Genomic DNA, 22,843 nt, shown 5'->3' on the forward strand with positions numbered 1-22,843 from the left:
ACAAACTAGTCAGTTATGTTTTTCAAATGTTCTCTCTGATCGTTTGAAACAAATGACGCATCAATACTTTTGCAAGTTAGAAATAAATTAGATGCAAATTCGATGTTTATTTATATAACTGACAAACGAGTTTATATAAATACAGGTTATAGATTGTAACAACAAGTTTTTGTTGTTACTAAATAGTCATTGTATCCATGTTTACACTGGTAAACATTCAACAACACCAACATTGTTGCTTTTATTAGTTGACTAACATAATTTTTTATATCATTCGTTGGTTTATAAAACTTTTTTAGTGGTTGTGTTTTATCCTGCATTCTTTTCGGGATTGACTCTTTCTGAGACAAATTCATATGTACGAGTATTCTAACTTTATTTGTTGCTATGACTTATTTTAATACTGGAAACTATGACTCGCGAGATAGTTTCTGAAATTCAGAGTCAGGTATCCAATTTCATCTTCACTAAAGATGTTTGTCTTGTATTACAGAAACCCATGACAATATTCATAAGTTGTAATTGTCATATCAATGAATCAGCACTAATTTTTGTTATTTCATAAATAAGTAGAGGCGTGCCTGGGTTATAAGGTGAATGATTATCATCGGCAGCAGCGTCATTCATCATAAATAGCTTAAACAATAACTTAATATATAGTTTCAATTTGGGAGAAAAAATATTAGAACACCGATTTCAGTTCAATTCAACAGGATAAGTGTCTAGAATTCGAAAGATACGGTAGACTCCACTCTTCATAAGATATAGCACCTTTCCCTTGGTTGTTTTTAGGATTAGAACAGTGAATACTTTCAATATTAATCAATAAAACCACACTAAGGTTGGTAGCTCTATATTTCTATAAACAATAATTGGAAATTCTAGCGTGTAGATTCGAGCAAAAATAGCCTAACCAAGAACAATTTTTATAAAACTTAACACAATCCTTCGCAGTCATGATCTTAACCTTAGCTTAACCTGAGCTGCATATAAGAATTATATATATAATTTTTGAAAACATAATTCAAAAACAATAATTTTTAGTCTAGTGCCCAGTAAGCGGTTTATCTCCTGGGTGATAGTAGCACCAGCTTTAGAGAAAACCACTCACTGGATTCCTAAGTTGCAGCAATAGGAGAATAGGTCTTAGCTGGGAAATAACCCCTTTATGTCATACCATATCCTCAATGCTCAATCGTTTATAGGAGCAACAGTAGATAACAGCTGAATGTACAATGGTTCGGGAAATCAACAACCCAACTATTTCGAGTTGTAGTAAATAAAGCAATAATAGTTAATAGGATAGCCAATATAGAAGCTAACGATCGATAAGGGTCTCGCAAGCGAAAAAATACAAATACACTTGCTTCTAGTCTTTCAAATGTAAAGAAATTTGTTTTGTTTGGAGCCCAGACATTTCAACATGTGATTCAGTCCAAACATTTACCACAAGGTTAAAATATCTCAGCACTATACATCCTCACAAAATGTTTGAAAGTATGGATGTAGACACCAAAGTTTAGGACAAAAATTTCGGTTAGAAACTGTAAAAAAAGGTATAGTTAATGACGTGGTCCCTCTTACTTTATATTGAAATATTTTTATTTTACCTAAGTACCCAGGTCTCTAAATGAAAATGATTAATCAAATTGTTTAAGAAACCATTATAGATATTAATTTAGAAACGATTGATAATCTAATAATGATAAGTCCCTACGAGAAGGAAAATGATTAAATAATTTACAGCACTATCAAATCTCATCGCGTCACAATTTATCACCGGAATGCTTATTTAATAGCGAAGTCGAGCATAGTCGGATTCGTACGATGCCGATACGAGTGCATCCTTGCTACATAAATTTTGCTCAACAAGTTGGCTATATACACCGTGGCATGGCGGTTATATTGTTATTACCCGTGCTTATGGTTGCCAACAGATGTAAATTCCAACTCTATTAGTTTAATCGTTCCTCTTTACAACCGTACCAAACATAATATTTACGCCTTTTGAATTTTGCACATCATTGAGTTTAATAGAAAGGCGAATAAGTTTTTAATTCTTATGTCATGATGTTTCCGTTGATCAAGACTCTATGTTATTAATTTCAGAATTTGTTACATGGTTGGATGTTGTCAGGTGAATTTATTACTCTATGAATATCAACTAACAAATTATAATAATAGAAAACGTGACCTAACATACGGTTAGAAGGAAAAGTTTTTACAAAAGCAAATCAGTGTGTTGGACGATGATGTCGAAGTAAGCAAACAAAATTGTTAATAAAAATTTCATATATTTAGAAAAATGAAAATCTCGAGCAAATACGAATTCTAACTTTCTAGATATACAATAATGTTTAGACTAGTCCGTACTAGTTTATTCTAGAGTTTGCGTATTTATATTAGGTTCAACTAATTTGTACTGGGCTAAATGTACTAGTTAATCCTATCGCCTATAGGAAGAACTAGTTTATCCTAGGCAAAACTAGTTTGTCCTGAAATTGGGTTTGGCCGGTAACATAAATTGATGGGCGACAAAATCATTTCGGTTTTCTAGTATAAATAATAGCAAATAAAAGTTTTTAACAAATTATATAATGTCCATTTTGTTCAATGACCTTTTGCCATCTTCCTTCCAGCTTCATGATATCGCGGTCATAAAATTTCTGGTCCTTATCAACAAAAAACTGAACCAGGTGCTATTGAAGGACATCGTCATTTGTGAAAGTTTGACCATTCAAAGAATTCTGCAAACTTCAAAATAAATGGTAATCAGATGGTGCCAGATCAGGGCTGTATAGAGGATATGGCATCACTTCCCAGCCAAGCTCCAAGAGTTTGCTACCAGATGCCAAAGATGTGTGAGGCCATGTATTATAATGGTGGAACACTAAACCTTTGTAATTTGACTTTCTTTAATTATTGATAGTAAACATCAGAATTGATCGTTTGGTTCCTTGAAAGCAACTCAAAAACACAACCCTTTGTAATCTCAGCAAACTGACGGCATGAGCTTTTTTGTTGTTTTAATCTTTCGATGTTTGTTCGATGATCGATTTCAAACTATGTTACTGTACTTGACCTATTTTACATCACATCATGATTCTATTCAAAAAAGGTGGGTATAATTTGTTTAAGGTGCATATCGCAAATGTTGATTCTTTATGTTAAATGAATTTCTTTCAATTTGCGAGAGACCCAAATATCCATCTTCTTAACTAGCCGAAGACATTTTAAGTGTTTTTCAATTGTTGTGTGCGATACATGTAGCCTCTTCGCAACTTCTCGAACAGTTATATATGACGATCCTCTTCAATTATGATTTTGATTTGGTCATCATCAACTTCACTAGGCCCACAAGCACGTTGCTGATCCCTAAGGGAAAAATCTCCAGAACGGTTTTTTTTTGTAAGCCACTGCAGCTTTTCTCTCTTAACGGAAATAAAAAAGTAAAATATGCCGAAAATGTTCGTTTCTGCACTCCATTTAAAATTAACCCACAACTAATAGCTTTAATAAAAATCACGCACAACTTGCTGCTAAAGTTACGACAATGTGACCAGTATTACGTGAGAAACGGAAAAGTACAATACTAACATATATAAGTTATTCAAAAAATGAAGCGAGGCTCTCTATCAGTAAAAAGCGAAAGTACTTAGTTGCCAGCTAGATACTAGTTAATAATTATGGCGAATGCGCCGGTTACAAGTGGTATAATCATTTTTAAAGTTATAATATAAATAAGGAGTGAATGAATAAACTATTTTCCGTATATACCCCATTCCATGAATAAATACATCTTTCTTGTAAATGTACGAATAGCCACTAATTCAAGAATTTTATTATTATGAAAAGATCAGAGCCAAGAGAACAAAGACATTTTTAAATGTGACGTTTTATAACTTAGGTACCTAATAGCGAGAGTATTTAAAGGCTAGAAAAACTCAAACAGAAAATTGAATTTATAATTAATAAGTAAATAGTGGAAAAGTTAATAATGATTTGTAAAAAAAGGTTTTTGAAAAGAATGAGACAGTATTTCAGGTGACATAGTTGGTAAGTTGAGTATATTGAGAAAAACATGAGCAACTATTCAGATAAGAATTAACAACATAAATGAAATTAATTCGCTTTTCACATTGATATAGCTGTATGGTTATATAGAATAATTTTGGTCAAAGTACAAACATCATTACTATGGAAAGAATTAATCTTCTATACATACTTAAATATCGATGCAACTCCATATATCTTAATTAGGCATTCTATTTAAAAGTCCACTACTTTCAACATTTGTTATATAAGCGCTCCACGCTTTCACTTTCAATATAAAAAAAGATTTTGATTGTTGTTTACTAGGAAATCAATTCAAATTCAAAATAACGGACAGAGAATACTTAAATAATTTCATTGCATGCTATTATTGTGGACATTTTTCATAGTAAATAGAAAATTATATGAATTTAATGGAAATTTATAGTGCTTATTTCAATTAATCATTGTGGCTAGATGAACTTTTTCAATCAAAGTAGAATATGAAATAAAATATTTCAAGTAATTGTTTTGATTTCCAAAGAAATTCTGTCAAAGTTGTTCATATGAGACTACATACTCGATCATTGAGACTGAATATATTCTCGATTTAGAATTCTCTTTTCTATTCTATATAATGACAAATTGAAGGGGCAAAATAGTTGAAATATGATCTCATTATAATTCTGAATGAAATTATTAAATACCAGTGTTATTTCTTAATAATCAGTTAAATACGTTTAATTGATTATTGTTATAAGGAAAATAGAATCTATTCACATATAAAATAGTACTACCAAACTTACGAAATTTACTTCTCCGATACTTACACTACAACTACTTACACAGTACTGATACCAAAAAGTTGTAGTAAAATAACTCAGAGAATCTAACAAGGTAATAAAAGGTACCTTAATAAAACAGCAAGAGATCTATTGTGCGTATTTCTAACTAAATTATCATCTTTATTCGAAAAATATTCTCGTTTCCCACAAATATTAATATAATCTCAGTTGCTGACATCCATAATTTTTCAAACCAAAGATATATTAAATTACAACGATGAAAGTAACAGTAATAAATGAGTATAATAAGTTTTTGCCCTAAAAACAGTGTTAATAGTAAAAATAGCATTATGTTAGCTTTACCGGACCCCCCGGTGGAAAGGACAGTTTAATGTTAAATTGAGACATTCAAAGACGACGAACGGTTATGCAAAATTCAACCAGAAGTTCGAAGGAATGTCATAAATTTACTGAAATAATAAATGTCAACCTCCTGACTTTACAAGGTCGGTGACTGAATAACTAGATCACCTTTCGTAAAATGTTTTATAACGATGCAAGTTTTCTCGGTAGTTTTAGCTGAATCCTATTGAACCTGTCACTCTCTGTGGCATGGATAATAAAGAAACTTTCTAAGGGATTTTCAAGAGTTACCGCATAACGAATTTCATGAAATTTATAACGCAATGATATTTCCTAATCAGTGGCAAGTATATCATGGAATTTAATTATAAATTTATGAGTAATGAAGAAAACATTTAAATCAAAACAAACAATTGAACGAAAAATATTTTAAAAACACCGAGGTTTTCTAGGTATTTTAGAATCAAATAAAGTACTGTCAACTTCTGCACTACAATAAAATTGCAATCAATAGATGTATGGAAAAAATTTTTCTCCAAATAAATTCTAGATAATAAAAGTGAAAAGTAACCATTTTACGAATATTTTTGAAGTGAATGTATAGCACAAGAATATAACATTTTATATCGAATCTATGAAAAACTAACTGGTAGTAAGACATATTAATTAAAAAGTTCATCGAACGCTGTTACTATTATTTTACATAATTCAATATTAACTTACCAAACTGACTCCTCATCCAAGGATAAAGAGGACTAGGTAGCGCAGAAGCCGTGTTGTTTGGTGGCTGCTGTCCAGGCTGAGGTTGTTGTTGAAGAGGAGGTTGATGTGGAGAGGGTTGATGCATATTCGCATTTTGTGGTGCTCCATACATCATATGTTGCTGCTGATGATGCGCCTGCGGATGATGTTGCGCATGCTGCTCCTGCATATGATGTCCCATGTGTTGAGTATTCATACTTTGTGCACTGTCTAGAGGTGGACTACCAGTGGGGCCTAGCACCCCATTTTGGGTCACCGATGCCGCTTGCAATTTACAACTAGCATACACAATTGGTGTTTGATGTCCATTTGGAGGTCCTGTTGTCGCTGACATATGCATATTAGTAGGACTATCCGGCCTGTATTGACCATCCATTTGCTGTTGTTGTGCGTTGTAATAACCGGCGTTTCTGATATCCATTCTATCGTACGGTGGAAACCTAGGATAAGGCATTCCTTGAGGAGGCTGACCCGCTGTAGGAGGACCGCCATAATGGTGAGGAGGTATTCCTTGTCGTAAGCCGACAACCGAAGGATCACCCGAGCACGAGTTCGGATCGCCTTGAACTGGTCCACCACTTTGAGCCACTTGTACTGCGGCAGCGTAATGCTGATGTTGATGTTCAGCAGATACAACACCACCATTTCTCATGTCTGGCATATAATTATTAAAGTAAGAACTCATGCTAATTTTTATTAATCACAGCAAGTATTCGACACCGAGTTGGGTTTCACTACAATAACATTAATCACTAGAGCTGCATTTTTTCATCGCCACCACCGTTTTACGCACCTAAATTTAACACTGTTTATACACTTTTCTGCCTTGTTTACTTCATCCGATGTATAAGAAAAGCTTCATGTACTCCTGTAACAAAACAAACTACGTTAGGGTACACTCAATGTATCGTATTTAGAGACAATATACTAATATATTGTTTATTTATTTCACTCGAGACCCAATCCGTGTTCATATTCATGTTTGGTAATGGTAAACAATGTTATTCGGGGCTAAGATTGTGAATGAATAAATTTCTGGAAGTTTTAGGCTAACAAAATGAGTGACACATGTAAACCCAGACATTTCATCATTAAGTTTCACGCATCATGTACACATGTGGTCGCGGAATGCAATGATTGCTCCCAGTTAGCCATGCTTCTTTCCGATTCTGACAAAGTTTATAGATCCGGATTTTTCTAAAATACCACACAATTATATGATCTATTTAATACAACGTAGATCAAAGAGTCTACGATTTAATTTGATAAATATAACAATTTAATTCAATTTCAGACCGAATTAAACAACTGTACGTTATGATAAAAATTGAGTATGTTAACATATGTCTAGTTGAGATTATTAAAACATATACCAATTTACAGAGTGATCCACTAGAAATTTTTCTAGTATAATTCTAATAAGTCTAATAAGTAGTTTCAATAAGGATTACACTCTATCAATCTTGAATATTTAATTTTTGTTATACCAGTCGATTTAAAGCTTTTGGTTTCAACTGACATTCTACTTGTTGTGGTTTTCATTTTTAATATGACATTATATTAATTTTCAATACAAATATAAAAAAAAGCATTACAAATATTTTAAACCTGGCAACAATATATTGTGTTTGTAAGGTTAAGACTAAAGTGTTACACTAAAATTTTGGATCCTTAGCTTTTGTTTGACAATCGTATAAATGAGTCGTTAAGATTTAAAGTTAAATTCGAAAGTGGCCATATCAGCTGGACGACGAAATATGTTTGGGATGGCTTCAAACTTTGGCACATAGCTGATATTATCCAGAAAGTTTACCAAATGATGCTAGACGACCTCATTTGCCGTATACTGTCTGAAGAATTATGCATGCGTAAGCTAACCTCATATTGACTGCTGCGTTTGCTCACTTTGGATGAAAAGCACATTAAAATGAACTTGTCAAGAAGGTAAAATAATAACAGGAGTATGACGCATCGTTACTTAGTGAAAATATTGCAAAAAAGCAACCGTATTTTGAAACAAAAATAAAGAGTTTTTCCATCAGGACACACTACGTAATTATATTAATCAATAGATCACCTACATCATGAATATCGAAATAGAAATAAAATCAAAATAGAAAGCTGAAAGCTGTTTTAACAATAAAAATTAATTTTTTCTTAGTTTTTACTTCTCAAAAATATATAGTTGTCATCAATTAAATTAATCGTAGTGGCAATAAAATATATAAAATAGAACTATAAATTTTTTTATATATAAAATCACTTCGCATTCCTATGTATGTGAACCATTTCTCAAAATTCTCTGTTTGGTGTAATTGACACCGTTTCAAGAAGAATATGTGTTTTTTGAATATTTTATGGTTCGTTAATGCAATTTTAGTCTATTTTGTAAATACTGAGATGTCTGCCCTAGGTAGGCAGCATCACAAAAATTACAAGGTACTAGATATATTACTTCTTTTGTTTTTAGTTGTACTAGATTTTAGTTAAGTGGAATATTTGGATAATGTATTACATCCTTTATAACTCATACTAATATCATATTAATGAAATAATTGGATGGTTGTTGGGATTCTATAAGGGCTATACTGGCTCAGAGATAATCGATAATAGATTTTTGTTTAAAATGCCTACTATAAAATAGATTATATTGAGTTATCTTCAAAAAAGAAATATATGTTATTGAGTTGTTTTCAGAATAATTTTGTTATACAAGGATCATTTTTAAAATAAGAAGCGATGACGCATGGTACCACCGTTGGCCACTCTTTCCCATGTTCTTACTGCTCCACTATTAAGTCTTTGACGGTGTTGGATGTTGGGTTGAACTGCTTAGATTGTTAATTAGAAAAAAGTTTGCTTTTACCAACATTTTTCTGAAGTTTATGATGAGGGTACAATGAATGATAGATGAATAAAGATTTGACAAAAAAAATTAATAGGAACATTTGCGTGCAGCATCCGTATCAAATAATTAAGGAATTTATTTGTGGAAAGCGCTTGGGAACGAACTAAAAGAAATTATTACTAATTAAACTGAAACGATTTACGCAATGCACGCTATTGGAGTTCTGAAACATTGATGTTATTATTGGTTATACTGTAACGTTACATAGCCTATAGCATTTACATATGATAAATGTCTTTAAGAGTTTTTACCTAGTCTAAAGTCATAAGTCCTATAACACACGGAATGACCTTAATTAATGTTTGTTCTCAAATAAATACTTTTAAATGAATTACTTCTCTTCTTAACACGCTTATATCAGCTTCACTTCTATGTGGGTTTGTTTGTAACTTTTCTTTGGACTAAGAGCACGTGCCTTATTTAATAAAAATTTCGACAGAGGAATCGAACTTCCGATCTCCGTATTGGAAATCAAGCATTTGGACAACCTTACCAACTATACAGATATGGCTCAATACAAATGTCAACGAGATGTAGGTATATAAGCAGCGAAGCCATTTTACGAGGAAGAAATCAATTTGATAAATATATTTGAAAATAAACGAAAAAACGCTTCCATAGCACATGAAAAATGAATGAAAAATAGTAATATTATTGTTGTTCCATATTTCTCGTACATACAGTGCCCGACGCCTTTTTTCACAATATTAGTAGTATTTTTCATTCATTATTATTTTAAGCTAATTTTGAATATTATTTTGAACTTTTCACTTAGATGTGCTTCAAAAGCGCGTTTTTCATTATTTTTAAAGATATATTTATTTATTTGATATTTAATCACGAAAGTGTAAAGAACATCAAATTTATATAATAATAATCCTCGTCGGCTCTTTGCAAGGAGTTGAAATTCATCATTTTAACAGGTAGTGTATGAATGTCGACTTTGTTTCTATTTAATTTCGTGGAATTGTCAACTGATTTGATCTTTTTCAAATATTGTCGTTCCTGCTAGTTTTATTTCCAAGTTTGGAGACTTGTCTTTATTTTAAATTTATATTTTAATTTGATATTTAAATTTTAAATTTAAATTCAAAAAACTTGCTTGAATTTGGTATATTATAATTATAAAATTATATATGATCCTTATAACTAATTTTATCGAACTATGTTTGCCATGTAATGGATTGTGAAGTTGGTCAATATATATTTCTTACAACTTCTTGAAAAATTTCTATAAAAAACAACTCAAGAAGATTCTATTTTTTAAAATAGATGCACTGAAATATTTCCAAGGAATTGGCTTTTGCTTATGAAAAACGAAAAATTTCGATAGGAAAAAAGTTATTGCAATCACCCATCCAAGAGAGTTTCGGGCTTCAGTCTCCGACACTCGATTTGTCAAACTAAAAGGTTCCGCACTCACACACATGTAATTCGTTAACCACAACCAGCCAACGTGACGCCGCCATCATGCCATCAAGCTTTTGCTTTTTGCTAAACCTATATTTTTTACCACGGACATGTTTTGATGTACTCTCTGTCTTTGTTTTTTAATGTCACAGATTTATGAGTCATTGCAGCATCGGACTTGTAAACGATTCTATACCGACATAGCATTTTCACAAACATTTTTTCCATTCTTTCCTTACTAAACATTTCCTATTTCGCGAATACTTTATCATGTGATTTATTGGTAACCTGCAGATAGTGCTATGAGATGATTCCTAATTATAATTTTAACAGCATTGAGGATTTTCCGGTGTTAACTATACTTTATTGAACATAATCGCAACTACAAAATTTTGTCATTTAAGTTCGATTAGGGTTACCAACAATTAACAAACGCACGAAATCTGCGGAGTACCTGATAATGTCTGTACTTATGCCTGAAAACATGGATGCTGTGATTAATATTATTAAACAAACTTTGAGATTTAGGCATCTTTGAGTATTAATATCAACAGCATAATCATTTGGCCGTACAAAAATTGGATCTTTGGATCTCGCATGAACCAATGGACAACGAAGGCTTCCTTTAACTGATGCATAAAATGTTGAAAAAGTGGAAGCTCTTACAAGTAAACTATCATGGATCTACACGTAGGAACCTGGATTGAAACAGCAATCTTTTAAGACGAGCTAAATCAAAAAAATTTGTTCGCGCATTGCCAGTTATGTCATGAAAAGAGAGTTAGAACAACAAAATATGACCAACTCCAATAGTACACTATCATTGTTTGCTAGAAGACGTTCGGAAAACGATACAGAAGAGACGATTTATTCTCTATTATGAAAATGCAAATTTTGACACCGCTGTCAAAACAATCGAATCGAATGTCAACGACAATAGAAAAGCAAAAGTACCACAAATATTGGTTAGAACAAATAGAAAATATTATTACTCTCAATGGAGAATGTTTTGAAAAACTATAAAATTACCTTCGACCATAAATAATTTTTTTTATTGGGGCAGAAATATAACCCTCGCAATAGCTTATAACTAACCTTTATCTACGATTATAATTAATTTACAAGAACTGAGAATATAATAATGTAGTGAAAACACTTGTTTTGAATAAGAAAAAAAGGTATTACTGATTCTGATAGGTAGGTAGAGCATGTTTAGATGGAATAGTCTTCTAAATAAATTGAGATCGTACGGTTTGTCCACAGGGCTGCGTCACCTACTCTCTTTTTCATGTACATCAACGGCCTACTCGATCTATAGCTTCGTGGACGACAGCACACTGGTGTGTTAGTTTGAATCGACCGCCGCAATAAACCTCCATCAATACAGATCTTGAAAACGTTCTGAAAAGAACGGAAACAATCTGATTGAGTTGATTGCAGGAAAGACCCAGACTGCAGCTTATAATTTGGTCCTATTTGAACATAAAATATCACCAGCCCCGCAAACTCGCCTATCAAGGGTTGAGTTTAGGAGCAATATTTCCTGGTATAGCCACGTGGCTAAATTAGCTATGGCACCTTCACAAAAAATTACCTCATTGAGACCAAAAAGCTATACACCTCACAAGAGCTTCTAATCTTCTACAAGGCCCAGATTCGTCCATTTTTGCTTGCATATTTGGAGCTCGGTTCCCAAGCTTACCCTAAGAATGCTCGCCAGCCTGATTATGTTTTACCTATACTACCACGGCAGATGTTCTTCCGATCTGTTAAATATAATGCCACCTAAAGCAATATTTACAAGACCTACTCGATGGCAGACGTGGCTCATGTGCACGTAGTTCGCCTGCAGGTCAATTTATCGGGCCTCCTTTTTTTGGAGAAGTGGAAGCCTGTGAATTCAGTTACCAAAGCACGTCTTTCCAGACAACGTACAGAAGTTTAAAATCATATACCCAGGCATCTCCACATGGCACCCGAAATACAGGAGTGTAATAGGGTTTATCCTCTTGTGCTTGCTTTTCCCATAAAAAACTTAGCACTTTATACGGTTAATTATTCATATTTCTATTAGTTTATTACACTGTTCATTCGCACAGTTACTGTGGTATTAGAGAACGAGTTTTGTTCCAAAGACTAGCTTAAGGTTTAAATTCAGTATATAAGAGAGAGTACTAATTAATACTAGAAAAAAAGAAAAAATTGGATTCCGAAAATATACCTTTTATGAAACAAAATATTTGATAGTGTTCAATACAATTGTAACTAAAAACGAAATAAACATAGACAAAAACAAAATATGAAAAAAAAATGTCTGCAGAATTATTGATCATAGAAAGTAATAAAGTTGATTTTCTACCATCTAAATTGATATTTTCTATGAAATTACCAATCAATGTATATCGCAATGTATATACATTTTCAAATTTTGAAATCATGATATTTTTAAGTCACAATTCATAATTCGAGTGAGATCGATCACTAAAGTTCCTATTGATTAAATTGAACGTTTATCTTATTATAAAGCCAATATATACAGTTAAATAGAAGTATTTATAATGAAATTATTTTCAAGTATGTAATGATACTGGGCTGATCCATTCCTGAAACAGAAAACAGAAAGAAATGGAAGACACATGAGCGAGGATGTGCAAATGAGATTTGAAACCACGATTTTCGTTGTTTTATTATTACTGTCATGTTATAATTTCAAATACACACATGAAAACTGAAGTGTCATAGTAACGAAAAACGAAAAATTTAGGATGAAACGAAACAGTCATTCCTTGGCTTGTAACTGCAGCTACTGCAAAGTTTAAACGATAAAAATAGATGATAAAATTGTAGAAGTAAATAAAAATGCAAGACAAAAATTACATAAAATAGATATGGATACAATTATATTCAAAAATGATCGGTAAGTGAATATATTGGTAAAATCACGGTGAATGTTTTCAGATATATTTTTTTTTTCAAATTTATTAAATTATACTATCGTAAAAATTCTTTTTAAGCAATAGATTCATTTAACTTTGGTCCAAGATGTTTAGTCTGTTATAATTCCAGTAAGTTAATTTGGACAAAAAAGTTATTTATCAAAAATGAATTGCATCATCTCATAAGAACAGCAATATCTACGATAGAAGACATGATACTGAGAATTATTACCAAAAAGTCGTACTAATTGACGACAAAACTAATACCCAAATTTAAAGAGAATTCTCTCAACAATCTGAATCAAATATTGTAAGATCATTAAAAGGTATGTGATAAAGGAATCACATCGTTAAAGAATGTGGGAAGTTATAGGAAATAAAAAAGTGAAGAAGTGAAAATCTGTCATATATATTAATAAAACACATGGTTATAAGCAAGATAAATTAGAAGATTCGCCTAAAGAAATTAAAGCATCATTGAACAGAGGAGAGCGCATTACAAGATTTAGAGCTGAATTAAGAAAATGTTTTTGTTGCTGTAAGTTTGGACTATCATCCGCACCTTGGACAAACTTTGTTAAAATTAATCTCGAAATTATTTGCTTCCAAATATATCTGAAAACAATGTTATTGTGATAGCCAACCTACGTTATCATATACGACAGGTAACTTCACTGCAATAGTTTTCATAATCCACAATTTCATTTTGATGTATGATCCTGTCCATTTTATTATTAGCACTTTACTTTCGATTTGCAGATAAAGAAATATCCTTCAAACTCATAAAATGAAAATTAATAGATATTTTATTGAAATTGTTATATGAGTTTATAACTTCCTATGTACTATCTACTTTGGGAATATCAAATTTTGCATCTTAGTTTGTGTAGTGCAGCATCAATGTAACGGCTGTTTTCAAAATATGTTTAGTACTGATAAAGAAAATTAAAATGTTATCAAACAGCTTTATTTATTTTCAATGAAATTGGTTTGTCTTTATTGACACAAAGATTATTTATGATATTATGAGCAAACCTCTTTATCCTTCTACTATAGTGGTATATTTTTTCTAGTTACCGAAAGTTAATTAACGCAGGTGCCGGTATAACTTCCTACGTACTTTAATATACGAGGTGAAGCACAGTGACACGGCGCCGCGCAGACCGGCATTGCACGCGCCCGCTATTTCGGTTTCGTATTCTTAGAGATCAGAGCAGAAACTACGGGCTTGCGATTATATATTATATTAGTGACAGAAGTTTCAAAAGTTTTTGATACAAATCGTGAATTAAATAATGAAACTTTTTTTTCTCTGTTTAAAGTGGACCAAATATATCCTTCTAGGTAGAAATTTTTGCCTCCTCGGAAATAACTATATTTGTTTTCCAATATTTGGTCTTTTGGTAATATTTCATCATTTTTAATTCAGAACAAGGTTGTCAGACAAATGCCTAGTATACTGAATCAATGGCGGTAACATCTGGTTTGTAATCAATACTGTAATGTAATGTAAACTGTTCTGATTCTGTTCTGCTGAAAACAGAATTCTACTGAAATATAATATGGCGCATTCAGGTTTTGCTTAGTCATGTCAACATGGAGTATTGCTTCTTATAACACTTTTCCTTTTACTTGGGAAATGATTTGTCATGTGTGACATTCACACGACTACTGAGAACAGTTAATTATAAATTTTAGATACAAGACAGAACATCACAATAAAAAACAAAGAAATAACTAAAGAAAGAACATACCATAACAGTAATGTAAAATGTTTCTATATCCGGTTAGGTTCTACCAAGAAAACATTTACCTTTTGACATCAAAATAAGGTAACAGTAGAAATTTCTGAGAAAAAAGAACATATAAAATGTATTCTAACTTGACATTAAGATTTTATCAGATAAAGTAGATTTCCAAGAATTTCACGCATGACACACCAAAGATTGTTGTAACTACAGAATGAAAGTTCATGAACTGCAACATAATGTGCATTCCAAAATAGATGTATGTGATAGATTTTTTTATTTAAAACCTCGAAACTTCCAGTAAAGTATACGAAGACAAATATAATCACAATTATATGTAAACTTCAGAGAATATTATAAACCAAAGTGAAATCAAGTTTTTCTAATTAAGTAGACAAGAAAAATCGTCGAAAAAAACAAGTAGAGAAATTTAAATATAACAAAAATGTTTCGAGATACTATGTCATCAAGAAATTATTTTTTCTGCGTATCTTTCTTCTGATATACACTAACATGTTGTATGTAGATTATAACATCTCTTCCAATGTTCCGATAAATAACTCGCACATTAAAAGAATCCAAAATGAATGTTGAAGCAAATAGTCTTCAAAGATAGATTATAAATTTATATACGCAAATATCTAGACAATAGAAAAATAAATGTAGAAATATCTCCAAAATTTATGTCACTGTATATCTTTAATACAACAATTCACCCGGTAACTGATAAAATAAAATTTTAAGATCAGTATTTAAGTCATAGTCATTGCTCTGAAATGATCATTACCCAACTAATGTTACAGAATATGTTACATAATAATTGATTTATTGTACTTCATACTCAATCACATGTACTTAGGAACAAAATCCAGACTAGTATAAAAAATTTACAATTGAAATTCTAGAATAACTGAATTAGTTGGCATCAGGACATCAGGATAATTTAGTTTTCTTGGTGTAAACGTGTAGGTATGGTAAACTTGATTTTCACTTGATTATTGATTGTTGTACAAACGAGACGAGCTTTAATAAATGCGTAGAGGAGGATAGAAACATTAGAAGACAGAGATACTTTGAAGGCTCTCTGAATATTAATTGGCCCAGAGCGGATCCCGTTGCACCCGCTAAAACCGACACATTTACACCTCATACTTCTCTCACCCTTGCTTTGTGCCCTTTGCATAACCATTCCATCCAAAAACACCCTGGAGTGTCAAGTTCTTTGATTAAATTAAAAGTTTCACCCCTGCTGAGCCTTTGTCACTATTTACATGCAAATCTCATTTCGTCCAATTACCATCAACGTTTTCCTTGAATGTTTTTAATAAGCAGAGTTATTCAAATGAGAAAAGGGCAAGTATTCATATGTTGTCACTACCTCCAAAATGTAGAATTTTCCTAGTGATCTATATGAAATAAACAATAATGTCTGTCCATCGCTAGTATAATACAATCAATGCGATGAAGTATTCCAAAATGACTTCCACGAGGTTAAGGTTAATTCATATTTCTAATATACATCGATAATGAGATACACAATAATTTATTTTTGAGAAGAAACCAACATTGAAACTCATCAAAATAACGATATCTTGAAATTAATTTTTTAACTTTTTAACTTTTAACGATTATTTTAGACTGTTTTCAGAATACTTGATTTTCTTGTAATGGCTTTTTTTTCTGCAAAATACGAAGTTTTCTTTTCATATTGTCTTCTTCATCGTTGAACTATTCTTAAAATAAAGTAAAGAAATCTGTGGACCGTCCCATTTAGGGGTTGGTAATTTTTTGTTAAAACTAACCGTAGAAATCGATAGGATAAAGTATTCTAAGCACACGTTATTTTATGGACTTTTTTCAAAAAATCAATACTTTTTGACGACTTACTCGTGATTGAAATTTTAAATTTTTGCTATAAAGAAAGCATATTTTCAATGTAATGTGGTTAAATGTAGTTTTTAAAAAATTAAAAGAATGTTATTTTTTGCTTATAGACCTAATACAAACCGAGTGATAATTTATTAAAGGTGGAACTTATTTAGTGAACCGATGATTTTGAAAAATTGAATTAGTGGAAAAGGTCAATTTTACTTAAAAAATGTATTAATACATTTTTAAAGAACTTTATGAAACCATCTAAATAATACTTTAGTCTTAGACTGTAATACATGAAATAAAGGAGTTATGACGAAAATAATATAATGTTATAAATTTGAAAAACACTTTAATTTTAAGAAGTTTGAATGTTTAAGAGAGCTAGATTCTTAAAAAAATTTGGTTACAATGGAGAAAGCATTTTTTAATTTTACAAAAAATTTTTTAAAAAAATGTGGAAGATACGTTGAAACTGCTAGAGAACAAAAAGTAAGGTTTGATCTTTATTATTTTTTTTCTTAACTTCAACAAAATTTTAACAGAATTAATCGAGCGATAACTCTCCAAAATTCACAGAAACGTGTAACTGGTTCCGTTTTGGAGCCTTTGAACGTCTTCCTATTAAAAATAAAGGGTTCAATTTATTCTAAAACTATTTAGCCTAATAGATTATAAAGTTTCCTACGAAAAAGGTTTTCAAGGCTCCAATCAAGCTCTACAAAAAATATCAATTTAATATAATGTTACGAACAAGTTCGCGAATTGGGCCGGCCCTGTCCAACTGCAATAGAATTTTTAAATTCAGCGAATTCGCACAGTGCCTTTCATCTGCTTTTTATACATGGCGGATGCGCCTTTGATACTTTTTTTCCAACTTTCTATTATAACAGGCGAGTTATTTACATTATTTCTTCTAAATAATTTCTAGGAAAGACTATTTATTTATTTCGTTTATTTTTTGTTTGTTGTAGAGTTCTATTTAGGTATTTAAATTATTTGTGTAAACGGATTTAGTTAGTTTTAAATAAATAGTGGTAGTGTAAAAAACGAATTGGTAAATGTAATCGCGATATTTATAATTAAATTATTATAAGTTACATATATTGTATGGTTTGTAAATAAATTGAGAGCTTAAAGACATTAATTCCTCCCACGAATAGAAAGAGTGTAAATAAATACAAAACCGTTTTTTTTTTCAACTTTTAGTAATAAGGAATGATTTTTAAGGGTGGAAAGATAGAGATAAAGAAACATTTGAGTTGAATACAATAAAAAGATCACTTTCAATATAAATTAAGTAAGATAAAGTAGTATAATTTTTTTTTCAAATTATCATAAGGGGGTATGGTTTTAAGGGTTGAAATACATTGATTACGGGTTGAAAAACATAAATATTATCATCAGGCGATCTTTATGTCAATACTACAAATGTTATTTTAGCTTCGAAGTGCTTTAACTTTCGTTTTATTGAATTTTGAAAATAAGGGGTAGTTTACACCCCTTACAATAATTTGGACATAGAGGCATAGGGTAGATTTTGAAGTGAAGGATAAATACATATTAATTTCAAAATAAAAAATTCCATATTTTTACAGTGGTTCACTGGACTAGAAATCGTAAGTTTGGACAAAACAGAGTTTTCCAAAACAAATTCTAGATACATTATTCTACTCATCGCATCAATAACTCTTTTTGATATCTTACAAAATTTATTAATTATACTAATGATGATGAACGTATTTTTGGAAAATAAAAACAGAGTTTTACAATTTCGCAATCGCCCAAAATTTGGATTCAATAAAAAGGTAAGTATCAAGTCACTTATAGAAAGATAAACGAACGACATTGATTTAAAAATTTTCTCATAAATCATACTAAATATATTCAATTAAAATGCAGATAACATTATCAACCAATTAATTCATCCAATACAATTTAAATGCTTAAATTAAACGTCAACTTTCTTGTAATTTATAGTTGATCAAACCGCTCAAATTGAATCACTTATTTCAGACGTACTGTTAATAACATTAATTAACATATTAGTTATATTTATAATAAATTAATAAAAAAACATATAGTAATCAATCATCAAGAAATCTCTGTTAATATGATAACTACTATCTGAACCCTGTAGCTTCTTGAACTGTATAAACTACCATTTCATGTTTTAAGTATATTTTATATTTTCTAATCAAAATCAATAGTTTCAATAAACTATTTAAATGTGCCGCTAAATATAAATTCCGAATGCCTCATCTATCGGTAAATAGCCAAACTTTTTTCAACCTACTACCGATTCGTCGACGCATTGGTAAGCCGGTAAAACAGTTCACTTGTCAACGAGTTGCTGTTGGTAAATTATCACAGCCTCGAACCTGTGAGAAAGTTTCTTTCAAATAGATTTCTTTATTCACTCACATAGATTGGTGGTCGTGTCAAGGGAAAACAGAAACCCACTTGATTTGTTTAGCGTGAAATATATACTTTATCGATTAAAAGCGCTGTTGTCTGTTTTTATACTTACGAAAATTTGAATGATATATAGTTTTGAGTTCCCATTAAGTTTTTCCACAATTAACAAGATATAACGTAATACATGGGAAAGATAGTGACACAACAAAATAAACTAACTAAAAATAATATTAAAAAAACGGTTTACTATTGCAGGACGCAATCTAAATATACCTGGTAGAACAAAAATGGTTGTTAATAGAAATATTCTAGTTTTAATTTATGTTTTTAACATCTCATTTCTTAGACCCTTTTATATACCGATACTTGTTTATAAGCCGTTGTGAGTTTAGGTCTCTTCTGATTGAAAATTAATTTTTAAAAATAGTAAAAAATTTACGGTGTGCCCTATTTCTCCATTTATTAAATAGTATATTAGCTGAGATAACAAACTTTTTTCAAATTACAAGTTACCAAATCTAACAAATTCTCTTTACTCGTGATGCATTAATCTCTTCCTTCTGGCTTTTAATACTGGCAATAAAATACATGAAGATTATGACTTCGAAGAAGCTGTCTACAATAATATTTTAGACCAGTAAGTATAGATTTTAAAACTATATCCATGAATCTTCTTTTATCATTTCATATGTCTCTAAACTTGAAGCTACGATTATCAGAATTGTCACACCATAATTGAACAAATATATCTTTCAAGTCCTCCCGTTTGTAATGTTGCTATAACCGTTTAACACATACTGACTGACTGCAAACAAAATGCCACTAGATACCAACAATTTGATCTGAAGTCTAGCCTTAAAATAACGCTCCACTGCCTCACTATGATCCAAAAACACTTAAAAGCTACCACACATCATAATTTTTCAATAGTGATGATTGTACAAAGGTCATGTGAAAATATGTAATTACTGGTATCCTCATACATTGTGTGCTCAGTGCTCTCCAGATTTGAACACCAACAATTCCCAAGTCAAATTACTACGAATAATAAAATCATATTTGTAGTTTGCAGGGGTCGAACAGTGCTTCTTTCGAGACGCTCAAAAATATTAGTACATTATTAATTTATTGTAAGCGGCTGAGGGAATTAGCCCTCGTAGAGTCGTATCCATTCAACAAACACTATCAAACACATCAAAAATTGATAGAAATATTTTGCTTGAGATAAGACCATATGTTTCTTAATTCTCTTAATTTTTCGTGTAGATAAATGTAATGGATCGTTCTATCTCTGAGTCCAATTGATAGCTATAATGTATTTAATGTAATTGGAGAGTGATCATTACGATAATATTTATGTCATGCTTGTTACGTCCACTTCGTATGCTTATTAGTATTGATAAATAGGTTTAAAACGGATATTGCGAGCTTGAGGAGATGAAATTATTTAGCAAAATTGCGCTGTTCCTAGTTGTAGATGTGCCGAAACGAAAGAAATTTTGTATATTATAAGAAGAAAATTAGTTTTTTTAAACAGGTAAAAAATTTACGTTTCGACTTGTTGCGGTTTCTATCAAAATATTACTTGACAAAATATATAAAAAATATCTAAAAATTATCGAATATTTGTAATCACTTTGATATTCATAATGATAAATATTTCACTTATGTTTAATTTTTTAACTGTATTTATTTCATTAACCAAGTTATTATGGGAATTGTCAAGAAATAATGTGGAAAAAATTATTAAATAACTGAAATTGTTTTATTTTCATAGAAACTTCCTATAATACATTTAAGCTTGGTTTATGTAGGTTTAAATTGAAATTAATATTAAACCAAATTTTCTTTGTGGTAATTTTTTGGTTTATGCTGTAAGTTAAGGATAATTATGAATTAGTGGTAAACAAATAGAAATTCCCTGTATGGATCCTTTTCGTCATACGAATGTGGAAAACTCCTTACACTGTTTATCAGTATTCCATCTTCTAAAGGACATTGCTGACTTTCAGACATTGCTTTTTCCTATTTTCCCACAACGAAAATTGTCGCAATAACGCGAATAATATTTTCATAGCCAAAGAACAATACAGACGGAACTGAAGTATTTTGTGCTCATAACCCCACCAAATTAAAGAACTAAACTAAGAAGTTGACAGTTGGCGAACTGTTTTTGTTAATATTTAGTGATTGCTAGCGGTAAATGCGCTATAATCTCTCGCGCCGAGAGTGTGACGACTTCTTCACTTGTTATTTGTTTAGTGCTAAAATGATATTAGATATATGCAGAGTGAATGCGTGCATCGAGCGCACGTTGGTTCGAGGAGGTTGCAGGTATAAAGACGGAATCTTCAATCAAAACATTTGCTCATTTTGGAAAATCTTAGATGTTGCTGATGGTTTTTCGTTTTGTCTTAATGATAATAATTATTCAAAAGTTCGCTCTCTAGGACTCACTTCGGCAGATCAAATTTTCTTGTACGTTCTTCGCGATCTTTCGGATTTGACACAGGTAGTGTGCGCTAGATGCACGCAAGTGTTTTCTAAATGTGCCTGTGCGCTCGATTCACTTGCGCTTCTCGCACCCCACCATGCAAAGTATATCTCGAACCCATTCTAATATTATATCAACTCCAGCTTCAACATAAGAATTTAATTATCTTATTTGTATGTTTAAATCAAATTATTATTACTTCAGTTTCAATATGTTACAGTTCACATGACTACTCACAACATATTTTCTGCATGCAACAAATACCTTAGCTCCTAAGCAATTGAGTTTTCAACAAATAAGGTTGTTCTCTTTAATATTTATCTAATTCTTGTGAATCAATGGTGTCAATTTTTGAAATGACCATGTCCGGAATTGTAGTTTAGTATTAGAATAAATTTAAAATAATCGTTATAGAAATTGCTGGTCCTCATTATTTAACGCATATTTTTTCACTCTTTATGTTCTTTTTAATTCCACAGTTAGGCCTAAACGGAGGATTTTGTAAATAAAACAGTAGTTGGTGAGAGAGTGGTTCCGATAAAACGGCGAGATCGATCTTTTTATTGTATGAATAAAGGCCATATTTCACAGTTTCTGCCAACGCTTTTGTGTAGTTGTGTTTAATCGGAATTGTGATCCGAGTAAACGGAAGTACTGGGAGAAGTGCGCCGAAATAGGATTTATCTGGTTCCGGTCGCCGCCGTCCGCCAAGGGGAGCGGTCCGAAGGGGGTGGCGACGGCTTCCAACGCAGATTGTTTTAGGTCGATTAAAATTCCAAGCGCGGAACATGGTATCGACGATCGCTCTTGCTTTTGTCCCTCGTGCTCTTTTGTTGATTGCGCAGTGGTGTACGTCAAAAACAACAAATTCCTCCCAAAGAATTTGGTTATGCATATTACTCATTGGTTAAGATCGTAAATTTTACTCTCATGTTGGTATTGTCTTTAAGTTTGCCACAATCTGTGGAGTATAACCTTACTTATAGACGTGTTTTAAAAACAAAGTTCCTCCACTTATTATAGATAGACTTTAATTTATGCTGGGTAAATAAATTTTCTAAAATTTTATTTATTAATTTTGGTGTTACTTCATGACGCCCTTTAGAGGAAGACAT

At 31.4% G+C, this 22,843-nt stretch overlaps 1 protein-coding gene across 3 annotated transcripts in view; it reads right to left on the minus strand.

Moving 5' to 3' along the window:
• Positions 1-22,843, minus strand: part of LOC130443129 (homeotic protein antennapedia-like) — a 442,038-nt gene that overhangs the window by 18,698 nt on the left and 400,497 nt on the right. For all 3 annotated transcript variants that reach the window (XM_056777609.1, XM_056777608.1, XM_056777610.1), the window contains one exon: positions 5,904-6,810. In XM_056777609.1, coding sequence (XP_056633587.1) covers positions 5,904-6,627 — 724 coding nt within the window. In that variant the 5' untranslated portion in view covers positions 6,628-6,810. The remainder of the gene's footprint in view (positions 1-5,903; positions 6,811-22,843) is intronic.

This window comes from Diorhabda sublineata, chromosome 4 (assembly GCF_026230105.1).
Source record: "Diorhabda sublineata isolate icDioSubl1.1 chromosome 4, icDioSubl1.1, whole genome shotgun sequence".
In the NCBI taxonomy this organism is placed as follows: domain Eukaryota; kingdom Metazoa; phylum Arthropoda; class Insecta; order Coleoptera; family Chrysomelidae; genus Diorhabda; species Diorhabda sublineata.